The following is a 22,630-nucleotide window of genomic DNA, read 5'->3' on the forward strand; positions in this document are numbered from 1 at the left end:
TAGCTGCCAACAGCTTCGGGAACCGGGTCTCATCACTGACGTCAGTCACGGCCAGCTTCACAGGAGAAATGCGCTCTTTGCGATACGTAGAGGTCGCACTTCTCTGACGCTAGACTGGCTTTCTGATGGAAGTGCAGGGACCCGGTTCTCGAAGCTGAGGACGGCGGCGAGGGAGAGATCGGAGCGGATGGAGCTAGAGGAAGCCCCAGGTATGTATAAAATCTTTTTGATTTAAGAGCTGTGGTAGACTTTAAAGAGGAACTCCAGTTAAAGAACAAGCGACACCCATGCTAACCTAGAAATAAAAAAACACATATAGAAGTAGATAAATACTACTTCTACTTACATAACAGATGTATTTTGCTATTCACGTAATGAATCCTGTGAATTTTACAAAGGAAAAGCAGAAAATCCTATTCTAGGCAGTGGCCATCTTGCCAAGCTAATGCTGACATCATATCCTCCCTGACTCTTGTCCCCCCCCCCCCCCTTCTCTTGCTCATTGTGTATTCATTAGCTGCCCTCCTCCCAGAGTCTTCAGACACTCCCACTGAGGTTTATGCTAGCAACTTCACTGTCTTTTTTTTGTTTACACATCCAATCCCTGAGTCACCTCAGCCTTGCTTCTAAACAGAAGTAATCAGAGGGAGTTTCTGATAAGCAGCAAGGCAGGGAAATCAATGGAAGAGGAGGAATATATTATAGATAAAAAGAACTCCCAGCATTCAACTGTTTGGCACTAGGGCCAGTGCTCCTAAAGTATGTCATAACTCCAAACCATAACACCAGAAAAAGTTTTGCAAGTTTTGAATGCAGGATTAGCATCTTTATCACTTAATACACTCCGTTTTTACCCTTTGTAAAATCTTTCCTCTCCCTGATTTACATTCTGACATTTATCACATGGTGACATTTTTACTGCTGGCAGGTGATGTCAGTGGAAGGAGATGCCGCTTGCTTTTTTGGCAGTTAGAAACAGCTGTAACAGTGCAACAAGGCTACCACAGTGTGATGTCAGAACTATGGTCCTGACATCACACTGTGGGAGGGGTTTCACCACAATATCAGCCATACAGACCCCCCTGATGATCCGTTTGTGAAAAGGAAAAGATTTCTCATGGGAAAGGGGGTATCAGCTACTTATTGGAATGCAGTTCGGTTCTTGGTTACGGTTTCTTTTTAAAGTAAACCCGAGGGGAAAATAAACTGAACTCAGAACATCCTTTCTGCTCTAAAAGATATAAAAGATATGCAACAGCATAATAAACTTTAAAAAAAATGGTTACAGCTGATACAAATCCTGCAGTAACTCTGCAGTGTTTCTACTTCCTGATACATGGAAGCAAACCTATTTGGTAATTTATCAGTGAGGTTTACTATATTCCCAACAATGTATGACAAGACAGAAGCTGTCACTTCCATGCCTAAAAATTCACTCTTTCAGGCAGCAAAATAAAACAGCCTGGTTATTAATGGTTTGCCCTCTATATACACCTGTTTATCTTATCATGTCACATGTTGCCTTGGGTACATTTCAAATATTTTCCATTAATCCTAAATGTGGCCACCTATCTAGAGATTTTGCGGCCGAATCAACCATCCAAATCAATGATTCTTATCGAATTGGATGAAAATCAGCGCTGGGCTGAAATTGGGCGAATGTATCTATAAAGCAAGCTGGAAAATCTTGTTCCAACATGAACAATCGGTGTGCAGCAACAACAGCATGCAAATGGAAATGTGTGTCTCCCCCTAACACCCCCCCGCACATTGTAATCTAACCTGTCCCGCTGCTGTGACTTCAGGCCTCCTCCACAGTCTCTCCTGAGTGCTGCAAGGCATGTGACAGCAAAGATACCGGGAGTCAGCAGTGGGACAGATCAGATTTACAATGCAGGGGGGCATGCACATTAAGATTTGAGGTGCCTAATCGCGTTGGCAGACAGGCACCACAACAATAAAATATACTAAACAATTTAAAACAAGAGGAGGCAGTGGTGGGCTTACCTCCTCCAAGCAGACACATACGAATGTTGTGTAAATTCATACAACAAAAGATGTATTTGTATACTCCAGAAAGAGCAAGTGCAGCGCATTTTGCGGGCATCTCCCGCTTCATCAGCCTATACAAAAGGAGCATAAAACTCAAACAGGTCTGGTACAAAGCTCAGCGCCTCTGTCACAGAGTGGCTGAGCTTTGTACCAGACCTGTTTGAGTTTTATGTTCCTTTTGTATTGCCTGATGAAGCGGGAGATGCCCGCTTGGATGAGGCAAGCCCACCATTGCCTCCTCCTCGTTTTAAAGTTTTTAGTATATTTTATTCTTCTGGCGCTTCTGTCTGCTTACATAGTTCCTGAGTCCACCCGTGGTGCAGGGGTGTTGCCCCTTACTTCCTATCTACAGAGAGCAACTTCTTAATCCTGAGTGGGGACAGGTCTGATCTCCCCACCTGCTGAAATAGTGGTTACCTAGACGCTAACCCACGTTTGTAAATATAAATATATACTTACTATTCGTATCCATTTACCAGTACTTACTACACTATATTGGGCTCTCGGTAATCGCATCGGCGTTGCTAGGCTGATGAGAGAAATCTATCAGGGGTCAGCCTGCAGTGTATGGACAGCCAACAGATTTCTCTCCAATCAGAGAGAGAGACCTGTCTCTTGATCGATCAGCGCATACATCCTTAGATGTATGGGCACCTTCACAGTCTATTCAGCTGATCTGTGGAGTTGCTTTTTTTTCCCCCCTCTAGATTTCATTTTAATCCTTTTTGTGTGTTCAGTTCGCAGAGCAGTCGCTAATGAAAAACGCTATCCGGACCTCAGAAGAGTCCTGGATTGAGCAACAGATGCTTGAAGATAAAAAGAGGGCCACAGACTGGGAGGCAACAAACGAGGCCATTGAAGAACAAGTAGCCAGAGAATCGTATCTGCAGTGGCTGAGGGACCAGGAGAAGCAGGCCAGACAGGTAACTGGGACTCCTCTGTCATCAGAGTTCATTCACCTTCCCGGATCTATTCCGTTACTTCTCATTGCCTCATTTCCAGTCATAGTTGGGCTTCTTCCACTTCCTGTCCCCTCTTCTCTGTAACCAAGTTCCCCTTCCTGTGTGCGCTGTGTCTTCCTTCCACGCGTTTTCTCTTCCTCCTCTGAGTTCCTGATTTTCTGAGTACTTTCTGTAATTAGAATCCTCTTCTCTCTCTTTATTTACAGCCCCGTAAAGCCACTGCGACTTGTAGTTCTGCCACTGCGGCAGCTTCCAGCGGTCCAGAGGAATGGAGCGGCCGCTCGCCAAGACAGCGTAGCACTGCGGGGTCCCCCGAACACCCCGAAATTCACGGAGAGCAAACAGCCAAGCCGTCTTCCCCGGGAAATGCCTTAGCTTTAGTGAAACCACCTTCCCCTTGTGCACCAGGTGACTGCCATGTCTCTTGCCATTGCATTCTGCTTTAGATATTAAGTGTACCTCTGAGACAAGGTAAAATAAGACATACTGTATATACTCGCATATAAGCCTAATTTTTCATCATAAAAAAAAAATGTGCTGGCAAGTTATCCCCCCCCCCCCCCCCCCCCCCCCTTATATGCAAGTCAGTGGGGCAAAACAGATGGTGGAGCAGGTTTTGTTAATGGCAGAGGAACGTCAGGACGTGCAATAGTGATCCTGCTCGTACCAGCTTGCCCCTTGCTGTGTCCATTCCCCCCCATCCCCTGCAACATGTTGTGCAGAGTGCACTGCTCAAGACTACCTGTGTCCCCTAGGCCAGCTGTGCAATGATTGGAGATTCCTCCTCTGTGGCAATCGCTGTGTCTCATATGTATGACGCCATCTAGTGGCTTCTTGAGACACGGCTGTATGGTCCTGGGGCACATCTGGTTATGGGGAGGGGGGGCTGACTTGTACTGGGGGAACATCTGGCTACTATGTAGAGGGCTATATTGGCTACTGGGGATGGGGCTTATATACAAGTCAGTCACTTTCCCCTGGTTTCTGAGGGGAAAGTGGGTACCTCGGCTTATACGTGAGTATATACAGTATTTACCTGAGAAAAGGGAAGCCTCTGAAACCTTCACTTGCCACGACCATTGCTGCACATGGACCCCACAACGTATCTGAAAAGAGCTTGCTTGAAATGCTACCTGTCCGCGCTCCTCCTCATGCATGAGGGTGGTCATACTGCGCCTGCGTGAGTACGGCCACTCCTGCGTTGGTCATGCACATGTGGTGCTCTCAAGCATGAAGAGAAGCAACTTCAGCGGTTCCTGGGCAGTGGCGGTGCTCTCCAGGGGGATGTGGGAAGCATCTGGAGGATGCAGAATCTTCCTTCTTAGGCAAGTATCTTAATTTTTTATTTTTTTACTCCGCTTCAGGTTCTCTTTAACCACTTAAGGACCGGGCTGTGTTTGGCTGATCTGTGCTGCGTGGGCTCTCCAGCCCGCAGCACAGATCGTGGTTTAGGCAGGTCTGATCGCCGCCGCTCCCTCCGCAGCGATTTTTCTCTCTCCCTCCCTACCTCTTTCGCTGGCTTAGGCGGTACAGGACGGAGAGCCGTCCTGTACCGCCTCTAATAGGCCTTAGCCTATCAGACGGCGGCGATCCCCGGCCAATCAGAAGCCGGGGATCGCCGATCTCCTTTACGGCGCTGCTGCACAGCAGCGCCGTATGGATGTAAACACGGGATTTCTTCCCTGCGTGTTTACATTTAGCCTGCGAGCCGCGGTCGGAGGCTCGCAGGCTGTTTACGGAGACACCCTCCGTGAACCGACATGGAACGGCCGCTCGAACGAGCGACCGTTTCCATGGAAACACCACTTCGACCTGCCGACGCCTATCGGCGTTAGGCGGTCGTTAAGTGGTTAAAGTAAATCTGTGATTAAGAAAACTTCCCGTGGGAGGTACTTACTTCGGGAGGGGGAAGCCTCTGCATCCTAATGAGGCTTCCCCCGTCCTCTTCAGCCTCCTGGATATAGCCCTGGCTGCCCCTGAAAATCTGCTAACCAGCTTGTCAGCAAGAGCTTGGGCGCGTGGCAATATTTACCAATCCTTGCTCCTGCGCAGTACAAGCTTCCCTTCGGCCTCCAGCGGAAATAGCCGAGCCCGATCGGGTCAGGCGACTCGCGTCTGCACAATAGAGTGGACCCAATCAGGCTTGGCTATTTCTGCTGGAGCCCATCAGAAAGCCGCTAATGCGCCTGCGCAGGAACGCAGATGGTAAATATTGCAGCCACTACTGTCGACAAGTGCGTCAGCTGATTTTTCAGGAGCTGCCAGCGCTGAATCCCCGAGGCTGAAGAGGATGGGGAAGCCTCATTAGGATCCAGAGGCTTACTCCTTCCCAGGTAAGTACCACCCCGGGGCTATTTTTTTTTTTTTCTTATAGTATCCATTGAAAACAAATGGAAAACATTTTGCTTTTATAAAGCCCTGACATTTTTTCTGCAGAACCTTGCTGAGCACATTGAGCAATATACACCACTGCTGACTCCATCATATTGGGCACTGGTCTGCGCAGGGAGCTGTTTTCTTTTTCCACTTGCAGTTGCATAGGACCCCTTGGCTGCTTTGGGGGTGGTAGATGCTGGCCTTTTACTGGCCTCTGCAGTTGTCTGAATATTCACTGTAGGACCTGCGCACATTTATGCGGCTGGGGCTAAAGGGACACAGGGATGTTATAAGCGCTACTTGCAGCATCTGTGTTGCACCAACCGCTTTCTTCATGTGTCTGGGCAGTGTCTGTATTTTCTGCACTGAGATATAGCGTGCGTGTGGTTGCGAGAGCAGCTTAAATGCCTGGTTTAGCTACTTCATAATATCTGCAAAACCTACAGTGTGAACTTTTGCAATAGACCTAAAGGAGCTATTTATACCTATGCCAAGATGGTGACTCGATCCAGCAAACAATCCGGTATGTCCTGATAAGAAATTGATTGGAGACTTGTGATCATTTTAATACCTTGCACCACTTCATAACTGTTTGAGAACTGTTCGATCTGCTGCCCCCACTCACTTTGAACCAACCAATGCAGTATAAAACTATACCACAATCGATTCCCCGCCCCTCCACATCACACGCAATGGATAACCAATTAACTTTGTATATTGTTGAGATGTGGGAGGAAACTGGTGTGCCTGAAGCTGTGCACTGGATAGCACTGTCACCTTGCAGTGCTGGGGTCCCCATTCAAATCTGGGCCAGGACATTATCTGCATGGCGTTTGTATGTTCTACCCATGTTTTTGGAAAGAAGGAAACCCATGCCAATAGGTTCATTGGTACCCTTAAAGAGGATCTGTAACATGAAAAGATCCCCTGGGGGGTACTCACCTCGGGTGGGGGAAGCCTCCGGATCCTAATGAGGCTTCCCACCCCGTCCTCCATCCGTCAGGGGTCTCGCTGCAGCCCTCCGTGGAGTCCGTGCAGCGGTGACGTCAATATTTACCTTCCTGGCTCCTGCGCAGGCGCTCTGACGGCTGTCGGCTCCGAACTACACGGAAATACCCGATCGCCGTCGGATCTGCTCTACTGCGCAGGCGCAAGTTTCCGGCGCCTGCGCAGTAGAGCGGACCCGAATGAGATCGGGTATTTCCGTGTAGTTTGGAACGGAAAGCCGCCACAGCGCCCCCGCTGGAGCCAGCAAAGGTAAATATTGAACTGACAGTCGGCACAGTCGCCGGCTGTTCGGAGGGCTGTGGCGAGACCCCCGTGGGACAGAGGACGGCGTGGGAAGCCTCATTAGGATCCGGAGGCTTCCCCCACCCGAGGTGAGTACCCCCCAGGGGATCTTTTTAATGTTACAGAGTCTCTTTAAAGGGAAGGTTTAGGGAGGTGTTTAAAAAAATAAAAATACTAATCCACTTACCTGGGCTTCCTCCGGGCTTCCTCCAGCCCGTTGCAGGCAGGACGTGCCCTCGACGCTGCTCCGGAGGCTCCCGGTCTTTTCCGGTGGCTCACCCGACCTAGCCAGGCCGGCTTCCAGGTCGGGCTCTTGTGCGCTCCACCGTGCGTCTCACGCAGTCGCGCTGACTTCATCGGACGTCCCTCCAGGCTGTACTGCGCAAGCGCAGTAGTTCTGCGCCTGCGCAGTACAGTCCGTAGGACGTCCGATGACGTCAGCGCGACTGCGTGAGACACGTTGGAGCGCATGGAGAAGCACAACCAGGAAGCCTGGTCAAGTCGGGTGAGCCACTGGAGAAGACCGGGAGCCTCCGGAGCGGCGTCAAGGGCACCTCCCTGAACCTTCTCTTTAAAGCGGTATAAAACCCTGACATAATATTCAATAAAAACATGTTTTCCTACTTTGTATATGCCATACAGTTATCATATTTGCTTTTGTGTATCAGTATTATTCATTTAGAAATTACAAGTTCCCAAAGTACACTTTTTTTTTGCTCTGAGCTGACTTTGCAGTTTATTAATAACTGCTTTAGTCATCTTCTAATGTAAGCAGAAATGCTTTCTGATTGTCTGACTGTGTTCAGGAGAGTCTGCAGTGTCAGAGAATGTGTCACATTCCTCACTTGATACAATGAAGTAAACACAAGATAACATTATCTCCAGTTCAGATGCCCCAGCTTTCCAGGCAGGGAGCTTCTAATTCCTGTGTTTAACCCTTTCAATGCTGTTCTAGTGAAGAAAAAGAAAAAAAAGGTGGTAGTATATAATATGCTGTAAATTATCTATTAGAGCAAAGAAGAAATGCTGGGTTTCATTACGCTTTAAAGGACCACTATCTCGAAAAATAGTAAAAAAAAAAAAAATAGAATATTTATAAGTAGTATATTTCTCCCAGCATAAAATGCACCGTAAATTACTTTTCCCCCTGTATTGCTGTCGCTTACATACAGTAGGCCAAATGCCCCCCACCAAGGCCTCTCCAGTGGCCCACTGAAGCTCACCTTTGAGTTTATTTGCTTGTGGCCCACAGGCCATTGCTGCAGCATTGTGTACATGAATGTTATGACCCAACCTGTGTCACTGCTCTGCTACGTCCTCAACTCTTCTCTAGTCCAATAGTAATTGTGGCTGTTTTTTTGTAGTCCTATAGCTGCTGTAGAACTATGTAACATGGCCGCAGGGGTCCCGGAGGAGGAAGAGTGGGAGCACAAATAGTAGGTGAAGAAAGGGTTTGGGTTGGTGTGTGTATATACACAAAGGGGGCAGCATAAAGGGGGCACAGGAGGAGAGGAAGAGGCATAGGGAGGACCGGAGAGAGCACAGGTAGACCAGAGGAGTCTCAGATGGAGAGGAGGTGGTATGGGGTGGAGTAAAAAATGAGCACAAATGCAGAGGAGGCACAGAGGGGACACAGACAGGAGAAGGGCACACAGGGGACATCAGAATCAAAATATTTTATTTCGCCAAGCACGACTGGGCCGTGCCCCGAATTGGGTTTGGCAAGTACAGGGCAAGTGTGAAAAAGAACAGGACATACAACTACATGCACGCATCAACAATATAGAGATAAAGTTACGGAAATTGGTCACATTTTAATACATTCACATAGCAATATGCCTCCATGCGGTCAAATTTAGAGTCTAAGAGTTCAGGTAGTTTACGGCTGAGGGGAAGAAACTGTTCTTGTGCCTTGTGGTCCTGGTATAAATGGATCGGAATCTCCGGCCTAAAGGGAGTCTACTGAAGAAGCGAAAGCCTGGGTGGGACGGATCGTTAGCTATTTTTTGAGCTCTGGAGCGCAGTCTTGAGTTGAAGATTTGATCAAGAGAGGGGAGTGGTTTCCCGATGATTTTCTCCGCTGATCTGATGACCCTCTGCAATTTGTGTCTGTCGCTGGCGGAGGAGCCGGCGTACCAGACCAGGATGGAGGAGCAGAGGACAGATTCAATTGTGGCTGTGTAGAAGCTCGTCAGAAGCTCGCGGGCCATACCGAACTTCTTCAGTTGGCGCAGGAAAAATAGTCTCTGCTGGGCCTTTTTCTGGGTGGAGGTTGTGTTGGCTTTCCAAGTCAGGTCCTTAGAGATTGTTGTTCCGAGGAGGCGTGTACAGGGAACATTCTCAACTACCATGCCATCAATGCTGATCGGGGGTGGGGTGGTGGTATGTTTTCTAAAGTCTACAATCATCTCAACCGTTTTCCCAGTGTTCAGGACCAGGCCGTTCTCCTTACACCAGTGGCAAATTCTGTCAACCTGAAGGCGATACTCCTGTTCATCATTCCCAGAGATGAGGCCAACAATGGTGGTATCATCCGCAAACTTGATGACTTTGACAGAGTTTGCAGTGGACCTGCAATTGTTCATGTATAGGGAGAATAGGAACGGCGACAGCACGCAACCTTGAGGGGCCCCTGTGTTGGTGGTCCTTGGTTGAGAGATGATGTTGTCCAGCTTGACGACCTGGGACCTGTCGTTTAGGAAGTCTGTGATCCAGAGGCGAAGGGTAGGGTGGACCCCGAGGACATAGGACAGAACGTGGCAGAAAAAAAAAATGAAGGATGCTGCCCAGCCTCCCTACTTGCTTCAATGCTATTGTTAGTGACAGCAAGATGGGGGGGGGGGGGGGGGTAATTTGTACTGCATTTTACTTTACACACACACACACTTTACAATTTGTGCTGTTACTGCGATTTGAATTCGATCCCTTTAATGACATGGGCAGCACAGTGGTATAGTGGTTATCGCTCTTGCTTTGCTGCTCTGGGTCCCCGTTTCAAATCCCAGCCAGGTCAACATCTGCAAGGAGTTTGTATGTTCTCCCCGTGTCTGTGTGGGTTCCTTCCCACACCCCACAAACATACAGATAAGTTAATTGGCTTCCCCTAAAAATTGGCCCTAGACTACGATATACAGTGGTTTGCAAAAGTATTCGGCCCCCTTGAAGTTTTCCACATTTTGTCACATTACTGCCACAAACATGAATTAATTTTTATTTGAATTCCACGTGAAAGACCAATACAAAGTGGTGTACACGTGAGAAGTGGAACGAAAATCATACTTGATTCCAGACATTTAAAAAAAAAAAAAAAACTGCAAAGTTGAATCTGTGTAATTATTCAGCCCCCTGAGTCAATACTTTGTAGAACCACCTTTTGCTGCAATTACAGCTGCTAGTCTTTTAGGGTATGTCTCTACCAGCTTTGCACATCTAGAGACTCAAATCCTTGCCCATTCTTCTTTGCAAAACAGCTCCAGCTCAGTCAGATTAGATGGACAGTGTTTTTGAACAGCAGTTTTCAGATCTTGCTACAGATTCTCGATTGGATGTAGATCTGGACTTTGACTGGGCCATTCTAACACATAGATATGTTTTGTTTTAAATCATTCCATTGTTGCCCTGGCTTTATGTTTAGGGTCGATGTCCTGCTGGAAGGTGAACCTCCGCCCCAGTCTCAAGTCTTTTGCGGACTCCAAGCGGTTTTCTTCCAAGATTGCCCTGTATTCGGCTCCATCCATCTTCCCATCAACTCTGACCAGCTTCCCTGTCCCTGCTGAAGAGAAGCACCCCCAGAGCATGATGCTGCCACCACCATATTTGACAGTGGGGATGGTGTGTTCTGAGTGATGTGCAGTGTTAGTTTTCTGCCACACATAGCGTTTTGCATTTTGGCCAAAAAGTTCCATTTTGGTCTCATCTGACCAGAGCACCTTCTTCCACATGTTTGCTGTGTCCCCCACATGGCTTGTGGCAAACTGCAAACGGGACTTCTTATGCTTTTCTGTTAACAATGTTTTTCTTCTTGCCACTCTTCCATAAAGGCCAACTTTGTACAGTGCATGACTAATAGTTGTCCTATGGACAGAGTCTCCCACCTGAGCTGTAGATCTCTGCAGCTCGTCCAGAGTCACCTGGGCCTCTTGACTGCATTTCTGATCAGCGCTCTTCTTGTTCGGCCTGTGAGTTTAGGTGGACGGCCTTGTCTTGGTAGGTTTACAGTTGTGCCATACTCCTTCCATTTCTGAATGATCGCTTGAACAGTGCTCCGTTGGATGTTTAAGGCTTTGGTAATCTTTTTGTAGCCTAAGCCTGCTTTAAATGTCTCAATAACTTTATCCCTGACCTGTCTGGTGTGTTCTTTGGACTTCATGGTGTTGTTGCTCCCAAGATTCTCTTAGACAACCTCTGAGGCTGTCACAGAGCAGCTGTATTTGTAGTGACATGAGATTACACACAGGTGCACTCTATTTAGTCATTAGCACTCATCAGGCAATGTCTATGGGCAACTGACTGCACTCAGACCAAGGGGGGCTGAATAATTACGCACACCCCACTTTGCAGTTATTTATTTGTAAAAAAAATTGGAATATGATTTTCGTTCCACTTCTCCCGTGTACACCACTTTGTATTGGTCTTTCACGTGGAATTCCAATACAATTGATTGATGTTTGTGGCAGTAATGTGACAAAATGTGGAAAACTTCAATGAGGCCAAATACTTTTGAAAACCACTGTATACACAGCACAATACATACATAGACGTGTGACTATGGTAGGGACTAGATTGTGAGCTCCTCTGAGGGACAGTTAGTGAAAAGACAATATACTCTGTACAGCGCTATGGAAGATGTCCGCGCTATATAAATAAAAAAATAAGTGCCGCACAGACACCTTGCTACCCTAGCTGCACTACTACGGAGTGAGGAGCTGGGACTTGCACAGTAGAGCGGACCCGATCAGTTTGTGCTATTACTACCAGAGTCTGAGGGGAAGCTGCCACTGCGCCTGTGCACAGTGCTGACGAGCCCTTATCACCAGTCTATTGGGGGGGGTCCCACCGCTGAAATGGGGCTGAAGAAGAGGACGAGGAAATCCTCCATAGGATGCAGAGGCTTCCCCCTCACAAGGTAATTACCTCCCAGGGGCACTTTTTTCACTTCAGGGCCACTTTACCATTAATGGTACAGTCCGACACACATTAGACCCTCGGCAGAGACGGCCTCGAACCATCCTATGTAAGTATGAGGCTTATAGAGAACCTGACCTGAATCTTGGGTACAAAATCACATACTTCTCTAAGAAGAGGGAAGCCTCTGGATCCTATGAGTCTCCCCTCGCTGTCCGCTAGTCTTTCACCCCCCTCCTGAGCTGAGCATGAAGATTGATGACAAGAGTTAGTTGACAATCGCATTAGGGCCATACTACTCTTCAGCCATGCTTGTACTTGCGGTGACTTCTGTGCAGTAAGCTGGAGGGCACAGCCCAAAGGTTCCCTCTCCTTAGGCAAGTGTTTCTGGACCTGTGCTTTAGCTCGGGTTCTCTTTAAGCCCGCAAGAGTAACATAAGACAATGATTGACTGTGGTAAAGGTTAGATTGTGAGCTCCTCTGAGGACAGACAGTGACATGACTATGTACTCTGTAAAGTGCTGCAGAAGATGTCAGTGCTATATAAATCCTATATAATAATCGCTAAGTGTCCCTGGGTCATCCTGTCCATGTGTTTGCGCATGTGCAGCACGGACAGCCGTTGGGACAGGAGAACAGGGCCAGTGAGCCGGGCGGACGGGTGCGCGCATGCACACTGACTGGCAGTGTGATGAGACCTAGAGCCTGTTTTTAAACGGGCAAAGGTCAACTAGAACATAATCTGGTAGGATATTATGCTATAACTATGATAGGATTAGATGGTGAGCTCCTCTGAGGACAGTCAGTGACATGACTATGAACACTATAAAGCAAAGCAGATGTCAGTGCTATATCAAAATATAATCTGGAAGTAGTGTCCCTGGGTAAGCAGAGACCTAAGCACTGCTGCGTGCCTGCGGGTTATTTTTTAGACTTCTCTAGAAATCTAAATATGGCAGCAGTTCTTGGGAACTTCAGTTTTCACTGCTTACATTCTAACATAGATTTTACCCATAGATTACATTATTTTTCTGCTTCCTTTGCAATTTGCTCACTATAATATATTTCCTTTTCTTGATGACGTAGCTGCAAATGAATATTACATTCTACCTCACCGTCAGTTCCTCTCAGAAACTCACCATTTTCTTCTTACAGAGATCCCTTCCAGTTCTGACAATATTTTGTCAGAATTGAAATATACCAGCTGCTGTCAGTTATATATCAGCAGCTGTCAGTTACAACTGAATATGCAAGGAAATGTCCATGTTTCCCTATGGCTCAAGTGGGTGATATTCCAGTTTAACAGTGTGCTGACCAGGAAGCTGTTATGGGGTAATGGCCATTTTTAAATGGTGGACGGAGAAATCCATTGATCACAATGGACAAATGGGACACAAGGAGAGGAGAAAGAGATTGAGACGTAGATTACACAGGGGGTAAGTATGACCTGTTATTTTGACTTTTTATTTTCAGTTCAGGTTCTCTTTAAAGGACTTACGAGGCCAACGGAGCAAAAAAAGTTAATTACCCGCATTGTCGTTTAAGGCACGGAGGACGCCGTCCGCGCCCTTCGTGCCGGGTCCCCCCGCTCATTACTAGGCTAAGTAGCATGCATCGGGGGGGAGGAGGGGGTTTGGCCATAGAGCTGCGCAGCCAGAGGAAGCGGCCATTTTTGGAGAGGCAGGAGAGCCCGGGCCGTGGGGTCGAGAGCCGGACCGAGGGGCTAATGAGCGGGGGGACCCGGCAGATCGGCACGAAGGGCGCGGACGGCGCCCTCTGTGCCTTAAATGTCGATGCAGGTAATTAACTTTTTTTGCTCCGTTGGCCTCGTAAGTCCTTTAAGGACTCTCACATTTCACTTATTTTGATTTGTAAAGAAGCCTGAAGCCATACATGTTGTCCACAGAGTGTTGGGGTATATTCTGCCAAGTAGAGAGTGCAATGGAGCCTGCCATCTTTATTACTTTTATTTCATGCAAGTTCCTGGGTTTTCATGGTCCGCTTCTGCTATGCATAGATGTTCATCTTCAACAGATTTTAAAGGGTATCTGTAGCTTTAAAACAAAAACAAAAGCTACCTCACCCCAGTAGGGGTAAGACTCTGGGCCTTCCAGATGCTTCCTTGGTCTCCCTCTGCTCCTGAGCAGGAACCCTCTTAAAGCGGACCTGAACTTAGAAGTCCTCTCTGCTCTAAAAGCTACACAACAGCATAATAACCTTTAAACAAAAAACATTTCTTTGTTACACCTGATACAAATCCTAAAATAAATCTGCAGTGTGTCTACTTCCTGATTCCTGTAAGCAGACTATGGCCTCAATTCACTAAGCTTATCTCCTGTCTTTAATAACTCTTCTAGAGTTGTTACCATGGTGATAAGGCATGTAGTATTCAGGAAACATTTTACCTCAGGCAAGCCTAAAGTTAACTCTTCTGTCTTTAAATTAACTCTCCAATCCTTAAAATAACTCCAGAGTTAAAGACAGGCTGTTAATTAGCTGCATGTGAAAATAACTACAGAGGAGGTAAATTAACTACAGAGGAGGTAAATTAACTACAGGAGAGGTAACTTAAGGAATGAAGAGGTAAGATAACTCTCTCACGTGTGGAGGTACGTTTTCTCTTGCCTTATTATCTCTAGCATGATCTTAGTAAATTGAGGCCATATTGTTAACCTCTGTGCTTTGAAGTGGGCTTATCTGTCATCTCTGCCATAGGCAGTCATGTGACACAGCAGAGAGATCAGATTACAGCTTGTGATTATACACAAATGAGGGGGAATTCGACAGGCTAAACTCGCTAAATACATACAGGGTGCATTTCTCTCTGTTTTCCTTATCTCCTGTGCAAGAGTTCTGGTCCACTTAACATTAGTGTTGAATATTGCTCACAGCCGGGCTCCCCTCTGTATGAGTGCGGCTACACTATGCAGGCACAAAGTACACCCCATACCTGCACAGTAGCAGGCTCCGTGCAATTCGTGTGTGGCTTCTTTTCTCTGTACACATGCGGCTACTGTGCAGGTGCAACTCCACTGACTCCTGCACAGTACAGCCGCTCTCGTACACGGAGGAGTGTGTGGCTGCAGAGATTACATGGGTCCTGGCTGTCACCAGAAGAGTGGTCATGGAGCTTTGGGGAAGCCTCTGGAGGATCTAGCATCCAGCAACCAAAATCCACCGAATACTCACCTACTGTCTTCCACAAGGATATCAGAGTTCAAAAACTTTGGAGAAACGGGGAGCAGGCATATACTACCACCTGTCCTTATGCCCACTGCGACCCCTGTCCTCCTCTCTGCCCTCCATAGCTCACCTAAAAGCCCCCTGTGCTCCTCTTCTGGTCAGCCGGGTTGGGACTTACTAAGCAGGCGCATGCCATTGTGCTCTCCCGGCCACGGGCACTTACTGTAGGACGCGTGCAGCAAGGCGCCTGCGCAGTAAGTCCCGACCAGAAGAGGATCCCGGGGGTTATTTAGGTCAGCTATGGGCAGCAGTGAGAACAGGAGGGGAGTAGTGGGCATAAGGACATTTGGTAGTTTATGCCTGTTCCCCCCGTTTCTCCAAAGTTTTTGAGCTCTGATAATCCTTTAAGGCTTTCGTCAAATTTCAGGGACAGTGGCAGCCGGGAGGGAGGTGCACCGCTGCATACTTGGCACTGTGCATTATGGGGTGAGAGGGACCGGTGCCAGTGGGATGGATGATGGGGCTCACTGTGTGCATTGGGTGTAAGATCGCCATATAATTATACCCAAAGAATTATAGTGTACTATACCGTATGTTTATGACAGTGAAAGTTTTCTCTAAAGGGAAGATCCGAGGTAATTCCAAAACAAAAATCTAATTACCTGGGGCTTCCTCCAGCCCCTAACAGCCGTCTTGTGCCCTCGCCGCAGCTCAGGTCCCCTCTGGTGTAGATGCTGACCTGGCGAGGCTATTGTGCCTGCGCGGGAGCTGCTCGGGGTTGCGCTGAAGTGGTCTGGCATGTACTGCGCAGGCACAGTAATACTGAACAATCCAGATGACAGAGCAACCGCGAGCGGCTCTCGCGCAGTAGATGCCCTTTGGATTCTGCACTGGAGGAGACACTGGCTTGGAGCGGAGCTGCGGTGAGGGCACTAGACGGCTGTTAGGGGCTGGAGGAAGCCCTGGGTAAGTAGATTTTTGTTTTGAAATGACCTTGCATCTCTCCTTTAAGGAACACGTAGATGTGGGATGACCCCCACTTGTCATGTTTGTTCTGGGCCAGCACTGCGCTCGTCTAATGAGACCTCCTAATGACATGTCTTGGTCTTGTAGGCCCCAGCAGTTCTGGCGCTGACAGAGCCACGTCCCCTCTGGTGTCCTTGTACCCAGCACTAGAGTGCAGAGCCATCATGCAGCACATGTCCCCCACAGCATTCGGTGAGTGCGCTGACCCCTTGCATGCATTGACAACCTCCAGATACGTCTCTAACCACCTCCTCTTTCTTCCCTCCTTCAGGTTTAAAAGACTGGGATGACGATGAAATCCTCGCCTCTGTTTTAGCCGTGTCACAGCAGGAATATCTAGACTCAGTGAAGAAAAGCACCTTGCGGCGGGACCCATCCCCCGACCACAGCTGATATCCAGCCTGGACTGATTCCATTCATCCCACTCTCCCCATTTCCATTTTGTCTCTGCTTGCCTCCCCCTTCAACCCAGACTCCTCCCCTTCCCTCCCTCTGCCAGCCGCCGCCCACCACCACCAGTTTATATCATTCTCACTTTGTGATCTCTACATTGAATGATGCTCTTTTCTGTAAACCTACCTTTTCCTACTAGCCCTGGAGGACTTGTATAGCTGCATGTTCCAGAAAATAAAAACAGCCCGAAGCCCATTCAACTCAACACTTCCACATCTCCTCTGCACCGCCTGCAGCACCTGACCTGGGAATGCCGCCTGGCACCTGCAGGGGGTGCTCTGACTTTGCAGCTTCGCCCTATAGATAGATCTCTATGGGTGTGCAGAGGGGAGAATGACTGAACTATAGTGGAAGCTTTCCACTTTTGTATCTTCCTGAAGGTTTTTTTTTTTTTTTTTGGTTTGTATCTTATCAAGAGGACGTTCCAATCACCTAGGAATAACTTTTTTTTCTTAAGAACAAAGGAAAAAAACAATGCAAAAATTCTTATACAAGAATTAAGACGTGTTGTAATTTATATGCTTGGTCTGATTATTGATGGTCATAAGAAAATGAGGACGGTTGCCATTGTTGAAAAGTCCTTGTCTGTATTGATGATCCTTTGGTTTCACAGTGTAAAATCCTCTTTATCCTGCATATATACAAACAAAAGGCCATGTCGCCAATAAGAGGCGATTTGTTCCAGACAAAGTGGTCGTTAAAGGACTTCCGACATGTGACATGATGAGATAGACGTGTATGTACAGTGCCAAGCACACAAATAACTAGGCTGTGTTGCTTTTTTTCTTCCTCTGCCTGAAAGAGTTAAACATCAGGCATGCAAGTGACAGTTTCTGTCCGGGTTGGACCATGGCATAACCCTCACTGATAAGTAATTACAGCCATAAAACACTTTCCTGGCAGTAAATGGCTTCTGAGAGCAGGAAAGACAAAAAGGTCAATAATTCATAAAATTGAGCTCTGGCATACTTCAATGAAGGTGTCATTGAGCACAGACAATCAAACAGTAAAAACTAGATTTAAATATAAAATAAAACATTTTTAGGAGAAGGAGGATACAATTTTTCTCATCCGTTAATTTTCACCTCGGATGTCCTTTAACAGATTCTGGACATTGGTAATTGAAATCTTCACTGTTTGGGTCCTGTTATCCCTGCCGGGGCGTAGATTTCAATTATCGAGCCGCACACTACATCAGATCGCGCCGCTCTCCTATCGCTACAGCCCACTCGCCCTGCGGTCAGTATGACACCAGAGCTCTGTGAGTTGGTCAGGAGCTGATTTCATTGGCTCCTGACCCTGTGATCACTGTGAGCCAATCACAGGATCAGGCGCCAATGAAAATGGCTCCTGACCAACTCACGGAGCTCTGCTGTCATAATGACAGCCCAGTGAGTGGGCTGCAGTGACAGAAGAGCGGCACGAACGGCGAGAGACTGGTTTGTGCTGTGTGACGTTGGTGAGCCACGTTTTCTTCCCAAAAAGTCTCTGGTCTGTAAGGGGCTAGAGACTACCGGTAAGGAAGTGGTTAAAGGACCCCTGAACTAAGAAACATCCTGCTGATCTTTCATGCATCAGTAGCATCTGAATCACAAACCTGAAACAAGCATGCAGCAAATCCAGTCAAACTTAGGTCAAGCTCCTGATCTGCATGCTTGTTCAGGGTCTATGGCTAAAAGTACTAGAGGCAGAGGATCAGCAGGACAGCCAGGTAATCTGAATTGTTTAAAAGGCAATTAATATGGCAGCCTCTATACCCCTCTCAGTGTCCCTCTCAATTCAACAGCAATATCTCCTGTGTACACCTAACTGCATGTAAAATAAGTAACCCATGCCTTAGTTATCCAATGTCTTGAGAAAAATGAAGCCATTGTTATCTGTGCCGCCATCTTGCTTCCCTTTGTGCCCCCCCCTTTATGAACATAGGCCAGGCAAATACTGAGCATGCTCAGTACAGGCTGTATGCTGGCACAGCCTCTAGTGGAGAGGAGTGGATCATTCATTGTGATCTCCCACAATCCTCTGCGCACTCAGCAAGAGGAAAAGGTCAAGGCCCATTTCTTGAGGAGGCAGAGCTGTGACCGAGCAGAATAGAAATAATGGAAACGGGTATCATTTATTAAAAAAAAGAAAAGCCCAGGTTCAACATTGATATAACTATGAACTTAGTGCAGTTATATACTATTAATGTTACACCGCGGAGGTTAGCTTTAAGGTGCGTCCACGCAGTGGCACTCGAAGGATTGAGTTCTGATTTCTGCTGAGCTACAGTTTGGGGCTGTACTGGCTAGCAGCACATTGTTGCTATGGGTGCGGGTGGAGTGTTTGATGGAACAGCTTAAAGTGGGAGGGGTAAGGAAAAGAACAATGGGCTCTGGCTGTGCTCAGCTTTGTTAATCCAGCACTGGTGACACTACGCCTCAAACTCTCTAGTATGTGTACAAAGCTTTACTAGCCATTACTATATTGGCTATGGATAGGAGCCCGTGGGTCTGAAACCTGACCTTTTGTTTGTATATCCAGTTTCCATAAGGATTTTACGGTACTCCGGTATTAAGCCTCTAGCAGAATGGCCTGACGTGTGGAAAAGGTGTATACTGTGATTGAAGAGCAGCTGATTCATGATGAATCAGCAGCTCTGGTCGGTGGTCTGGGATGATTTCCAGGCTTGTACAAATATGCGCAGCGTACTGGGAAGTGGCAGATTTTTCTTGTTCTTTCCTTTAGCTGGTGAAAAAGAGGCACAGTAGGATTATACTTTTATTTGTGTGCAGTGTTAACTTTCATCAAAACCTTAGGGCTTGATTCACAAAAGCAAAAAAAGAAAACCCAAACCTAGGAGCGCTATGCATGCTGCTGACTGCTTTACTTCACTAACGCAGCTGTTGCTATGTTAACATAGTAACTATGTTAAGTAACATAGTAGCGGCCGTGCTAAAGAAGTATTGCATAGCAGCGGCCGACATTTACCTGCTTGCCGACCGCTCCACGCCGATTGGCATGAGCAGAGCGCCAGCCCCAGGACCACTCCACGCCAATTGTTGTGAAGTGCTAGGGTGGAGATTGCAGCCGATGCACGCGCATCCCCGCTGGAATGACAGAGCCCCACTCCATCATCAGCCTCCCAGCGGCGATCGCTGCTAGGAGACTGTTAGACGGCAAAGATTTTGCAATCTACGGTAGCGCTGTACTCGAAACAGCAGTGTGACACGACTGTCCCCCTGGGAGACACAGGAGTGATCGGCTGTCATAGGCTGATGGTGATTGGCTGGGGGACGGAGGGCGGGCCTATAACACAAAAAAAGTGCCATTTATTTAAAAAAAAAAATATTTATTTAAAAAAATAAACATTCTGGGAGTTATCATAGCCCACCAACAGAAAGCTCTGTTGGTGGGCAGAAAAGGGGGGGGGGATCACTTGTGTGCTGAGTTGCATCGAGGCCTTAAAGGGAAGGTTCAGGGAAACGTTTAAAAAATAAAAATCCATATCCACTTACCTGGGGCTTCCTCCAGCCCGTGGCAGGCAGGAGGTGCCCTCGCCGCCGCTCCAGAGGTTTCCGGTCGTCTTCGGTGGCCGACCCGACCTGGCCAGGCCGGCTGCCAGGACGGGCTCTTCTGCGTCCCACGCGGGCGCGCTGACGTCATTGGACATCCTCCGGGCTGTACTGCGCATGCGCAGTAGTTCTGCGCCTACACGCGTAGATGAGGCTCTGATCCGGCAGCTCGATTAGCCGCTGGATCGCCTCTTCTGCGTCCCCGCTCGCGCCGGATTCGATACTTGCTCGTCCCTGTGCCGCTTATCTTCCGCTCTCTTCCCTGCCATTGTCCCTTCGCGGGGAATGAGCAGGGAATCGGCGGTAGCAAGATCCGACCTGTCGGATCTTATCAATCGAGCCGCATCAGCGGCTCGATTGATAAGCCACATCGCCGCCTCATCTACCCGTGTAGATGAGGCTTTAAAGCTGCAGTGGCCTTAATTGTAAAAAATAGTCTGGTCACTAGGGGGATTTAAGACCGTGGTCCTTAAGAGGTTAAAGGAGTGTGCGTTGCTATGTCTGTTGCTATACATGACCGCGGGCAGCGTGCATAGCGCTCCTAGGTTGTTTTTAACTCTCGCTTTAGCGCTCTTGTGAATCAAGCCCTTAGTTCTAATATTCATGATCATACTTTTATCTATGTCGTGATCACTGAGGCTCCAACCACATTTCATGTCCACCCACAGCATATATTAGGATAAGGAGCGACTTCACATTCAGCTCCAGAATTCCACAAAACACGACTGATTGTGATTTATTGCATTGATGTATACTACAGCTGAAATTCCTTGGGACGTTTATCATAAATGCCTGGACTGTAATGAACGGAGATGTCGAAGGGAATGGAGCAGCTGGTTTGTGATGAAACAGCTCCTCTTCATGTACAGTAGTATACACCTTTTCAGTGTGTCATACAGCCAAGCTGTTCTGCTAAATGGCTTAATACATACAGTAGCTAAGGAAAAGTATGTGAACTCTTTGGAATTTTATGGATTTCTGCAAAATTGGATATAAAATGTGATCTGAGCTTCATCTAAGTCACAGCAATAGACCATCACAGTCTGCTTAAACTAATACCACACAACTTATTAAATGTTTCCATGTTTTTATTAAACACACCATGTAAACATTCACAGTGCAGGTGTAAAAAAAAAAAAAGTATGTGAACCCCTAGACCCCGGCATGGGCAAACTTGGCCCTCCAGCTGTTAAGGAACTACAAGTCCCACAATGCATTGCAGGAGTCTGACAGTCAGTCATGACTCATAAAGGCAAATGCATTGTGGGACTTGTAGTTCTGTAACAGCTGGAGGGCCAAGTTTGCCCATGCCTGCCCTAGACTAATGACCTCTCTAAAGCCTGATACATACCGTGTAATTTCCCATCAGAAAGATGAGTCGAAAAGATAATTTCCAACCGTTTTTCTGATTGATTTCCATAGAAATGATCAGAAAAAAATGATCGGAAATCTGATCAGATTTGTTGGAAATTATTTATTGACCCATTTATCTGATGTGAAATTGCATGGTGTGTACACTGCATAAGCGCTTAATTGGAGTGAGGTTTCAGCCAGCTGGAGTCCAATTAATGAGCCCTTCCCTATAAAACACACATCAGTTTAGGTTTGCTTTTCCCAAGAAGTGTTGCCTGATGTGAATGATGCCTCACACAAAAGAGGTCTCAGGGCCCATTCACACCAGAAGAGCTTTTCTGAGTGTCTTGCGATTGATTAGTGTTTTTTTAAAATCGCTCCCATTCATTTTCATAAAAATTGTGGAAAAATCGCCACGATTTTTGTGCACACAATTCCAAAATCTCTGCGATTTGAATGAAAGTGAATGGGAGGGATCTTGAAAAACAATAATCAATTGCAAAACGCTCAAAAGCGATTCTAGTGTGAATGGGCCCTTAGAAAACCTACAACTAAGAATTGTTGGCTTGCATAAAGCTGGAAACGGTTATAAAAGTATCTCCTGCTGCTACTCTCCTTAACCACTTGCCGACCGCACACTCATAACGTGCGTCGGCAAAGTGGCAGCTGCAGGACCAGCGACGCAGTACTGCGTCGCCAGCTGCAGCCTAATTAATCAGGAAGCAGCCGCTCATACGAGCGGCTGCTTCCTGTCAAATCACGGCGGGGGGCTCCGTGAATAGCCTGCGGGCCGCCGATGGCGGCTCGCAGGCTAGATGTAAACACAAGCGAAAATAATCCGCTTTGTTTACATTTGTACGGCGCTGCTGCGCAGCAGCGCCGTAAGGCAGGTCGGCGATCGCCGCCATGTGACAGACCACATCCTGTCACTGGCTGCACAGGACGGATAGCGTCCTGTGCAGCCCGGAACACCAGGGGGAGGCAGCAGGTAGGAGAGGGAGGGGGAATTTCGCCGCGGAGGGGATCTTTGAGGTGCCCCCCCCGCCACCCACAGCAGGCAGGAGAGATCAGACCCCCCCAGCACATCATCCCCATAGGGGGGAAAAAAGGGGGGCAATCTGATCTCCCTGCCTGCACCCTGATCTGTGCTGGGGGCTGCAGAGCCCACCCAGCACAGATCAATCAAACCAGCGCTGGTCCTTAAGGGGGGGTAAAGGGTGGGTCATCAAGTGGTTAAGGGCTGGTGCACACCGAGCG

At 47.6% G+C, this 22,630-nt stretch overlaps 1 protein-coding gene across 2 annotated transcripts in view; it reads left to right on the top strand.

Moving 5' to 3' along the window:
* Positions 1–17,043, top strand: part of OTUD5 (OTU deubiquitinase 5) — a 103,814-nt gene extending 86,771 nt beyond the window's left edge. The window contains exons 6-9 of one of the 2 annotated variants that reach the window (XM_068248807.1): positions 2,790–2,975; positions 3,221–3,422; positions 16,101–16,205; positions 16,285–17,043. In XM_068248807.1, coding sequence (XP_068104908.1) covers positions 2,790–2,975; positions 3,221–3,422; positions 16,101–16,205; positions 16,285–16,406 — 615 coding nt within the window. In that variant the 3' untranslated portion in view covers positions 16,407–17,043. The remainder of the gene's footprint in view (positions 1–2,789; positions 2,976–3,220; positions 3,423–16,100; positions 16,206–16,284) is intronic. The other variant, XM_068248809.1, reaches the window with a different exon arrangement.
* The last annotated feature ends 5,587 nt before the right edge of the window (positions 17,044–22,630 follow it).

This window comes from Hyperolius riggenbachi, chromosome 8 (genome assembly GCF_040937935.1).
Source record: "Hyperolius riggenbachi isolate aHypRig1 chromosome 8, aHypRig1.pri, whole genome shotgun sequence".
Lineage (NCBI taxonomy): Eukaryota > Metazoa > Chordata > Amphibia > Anura > Hyperoliidae > Hyperolius > Hyperolius riggenbachi.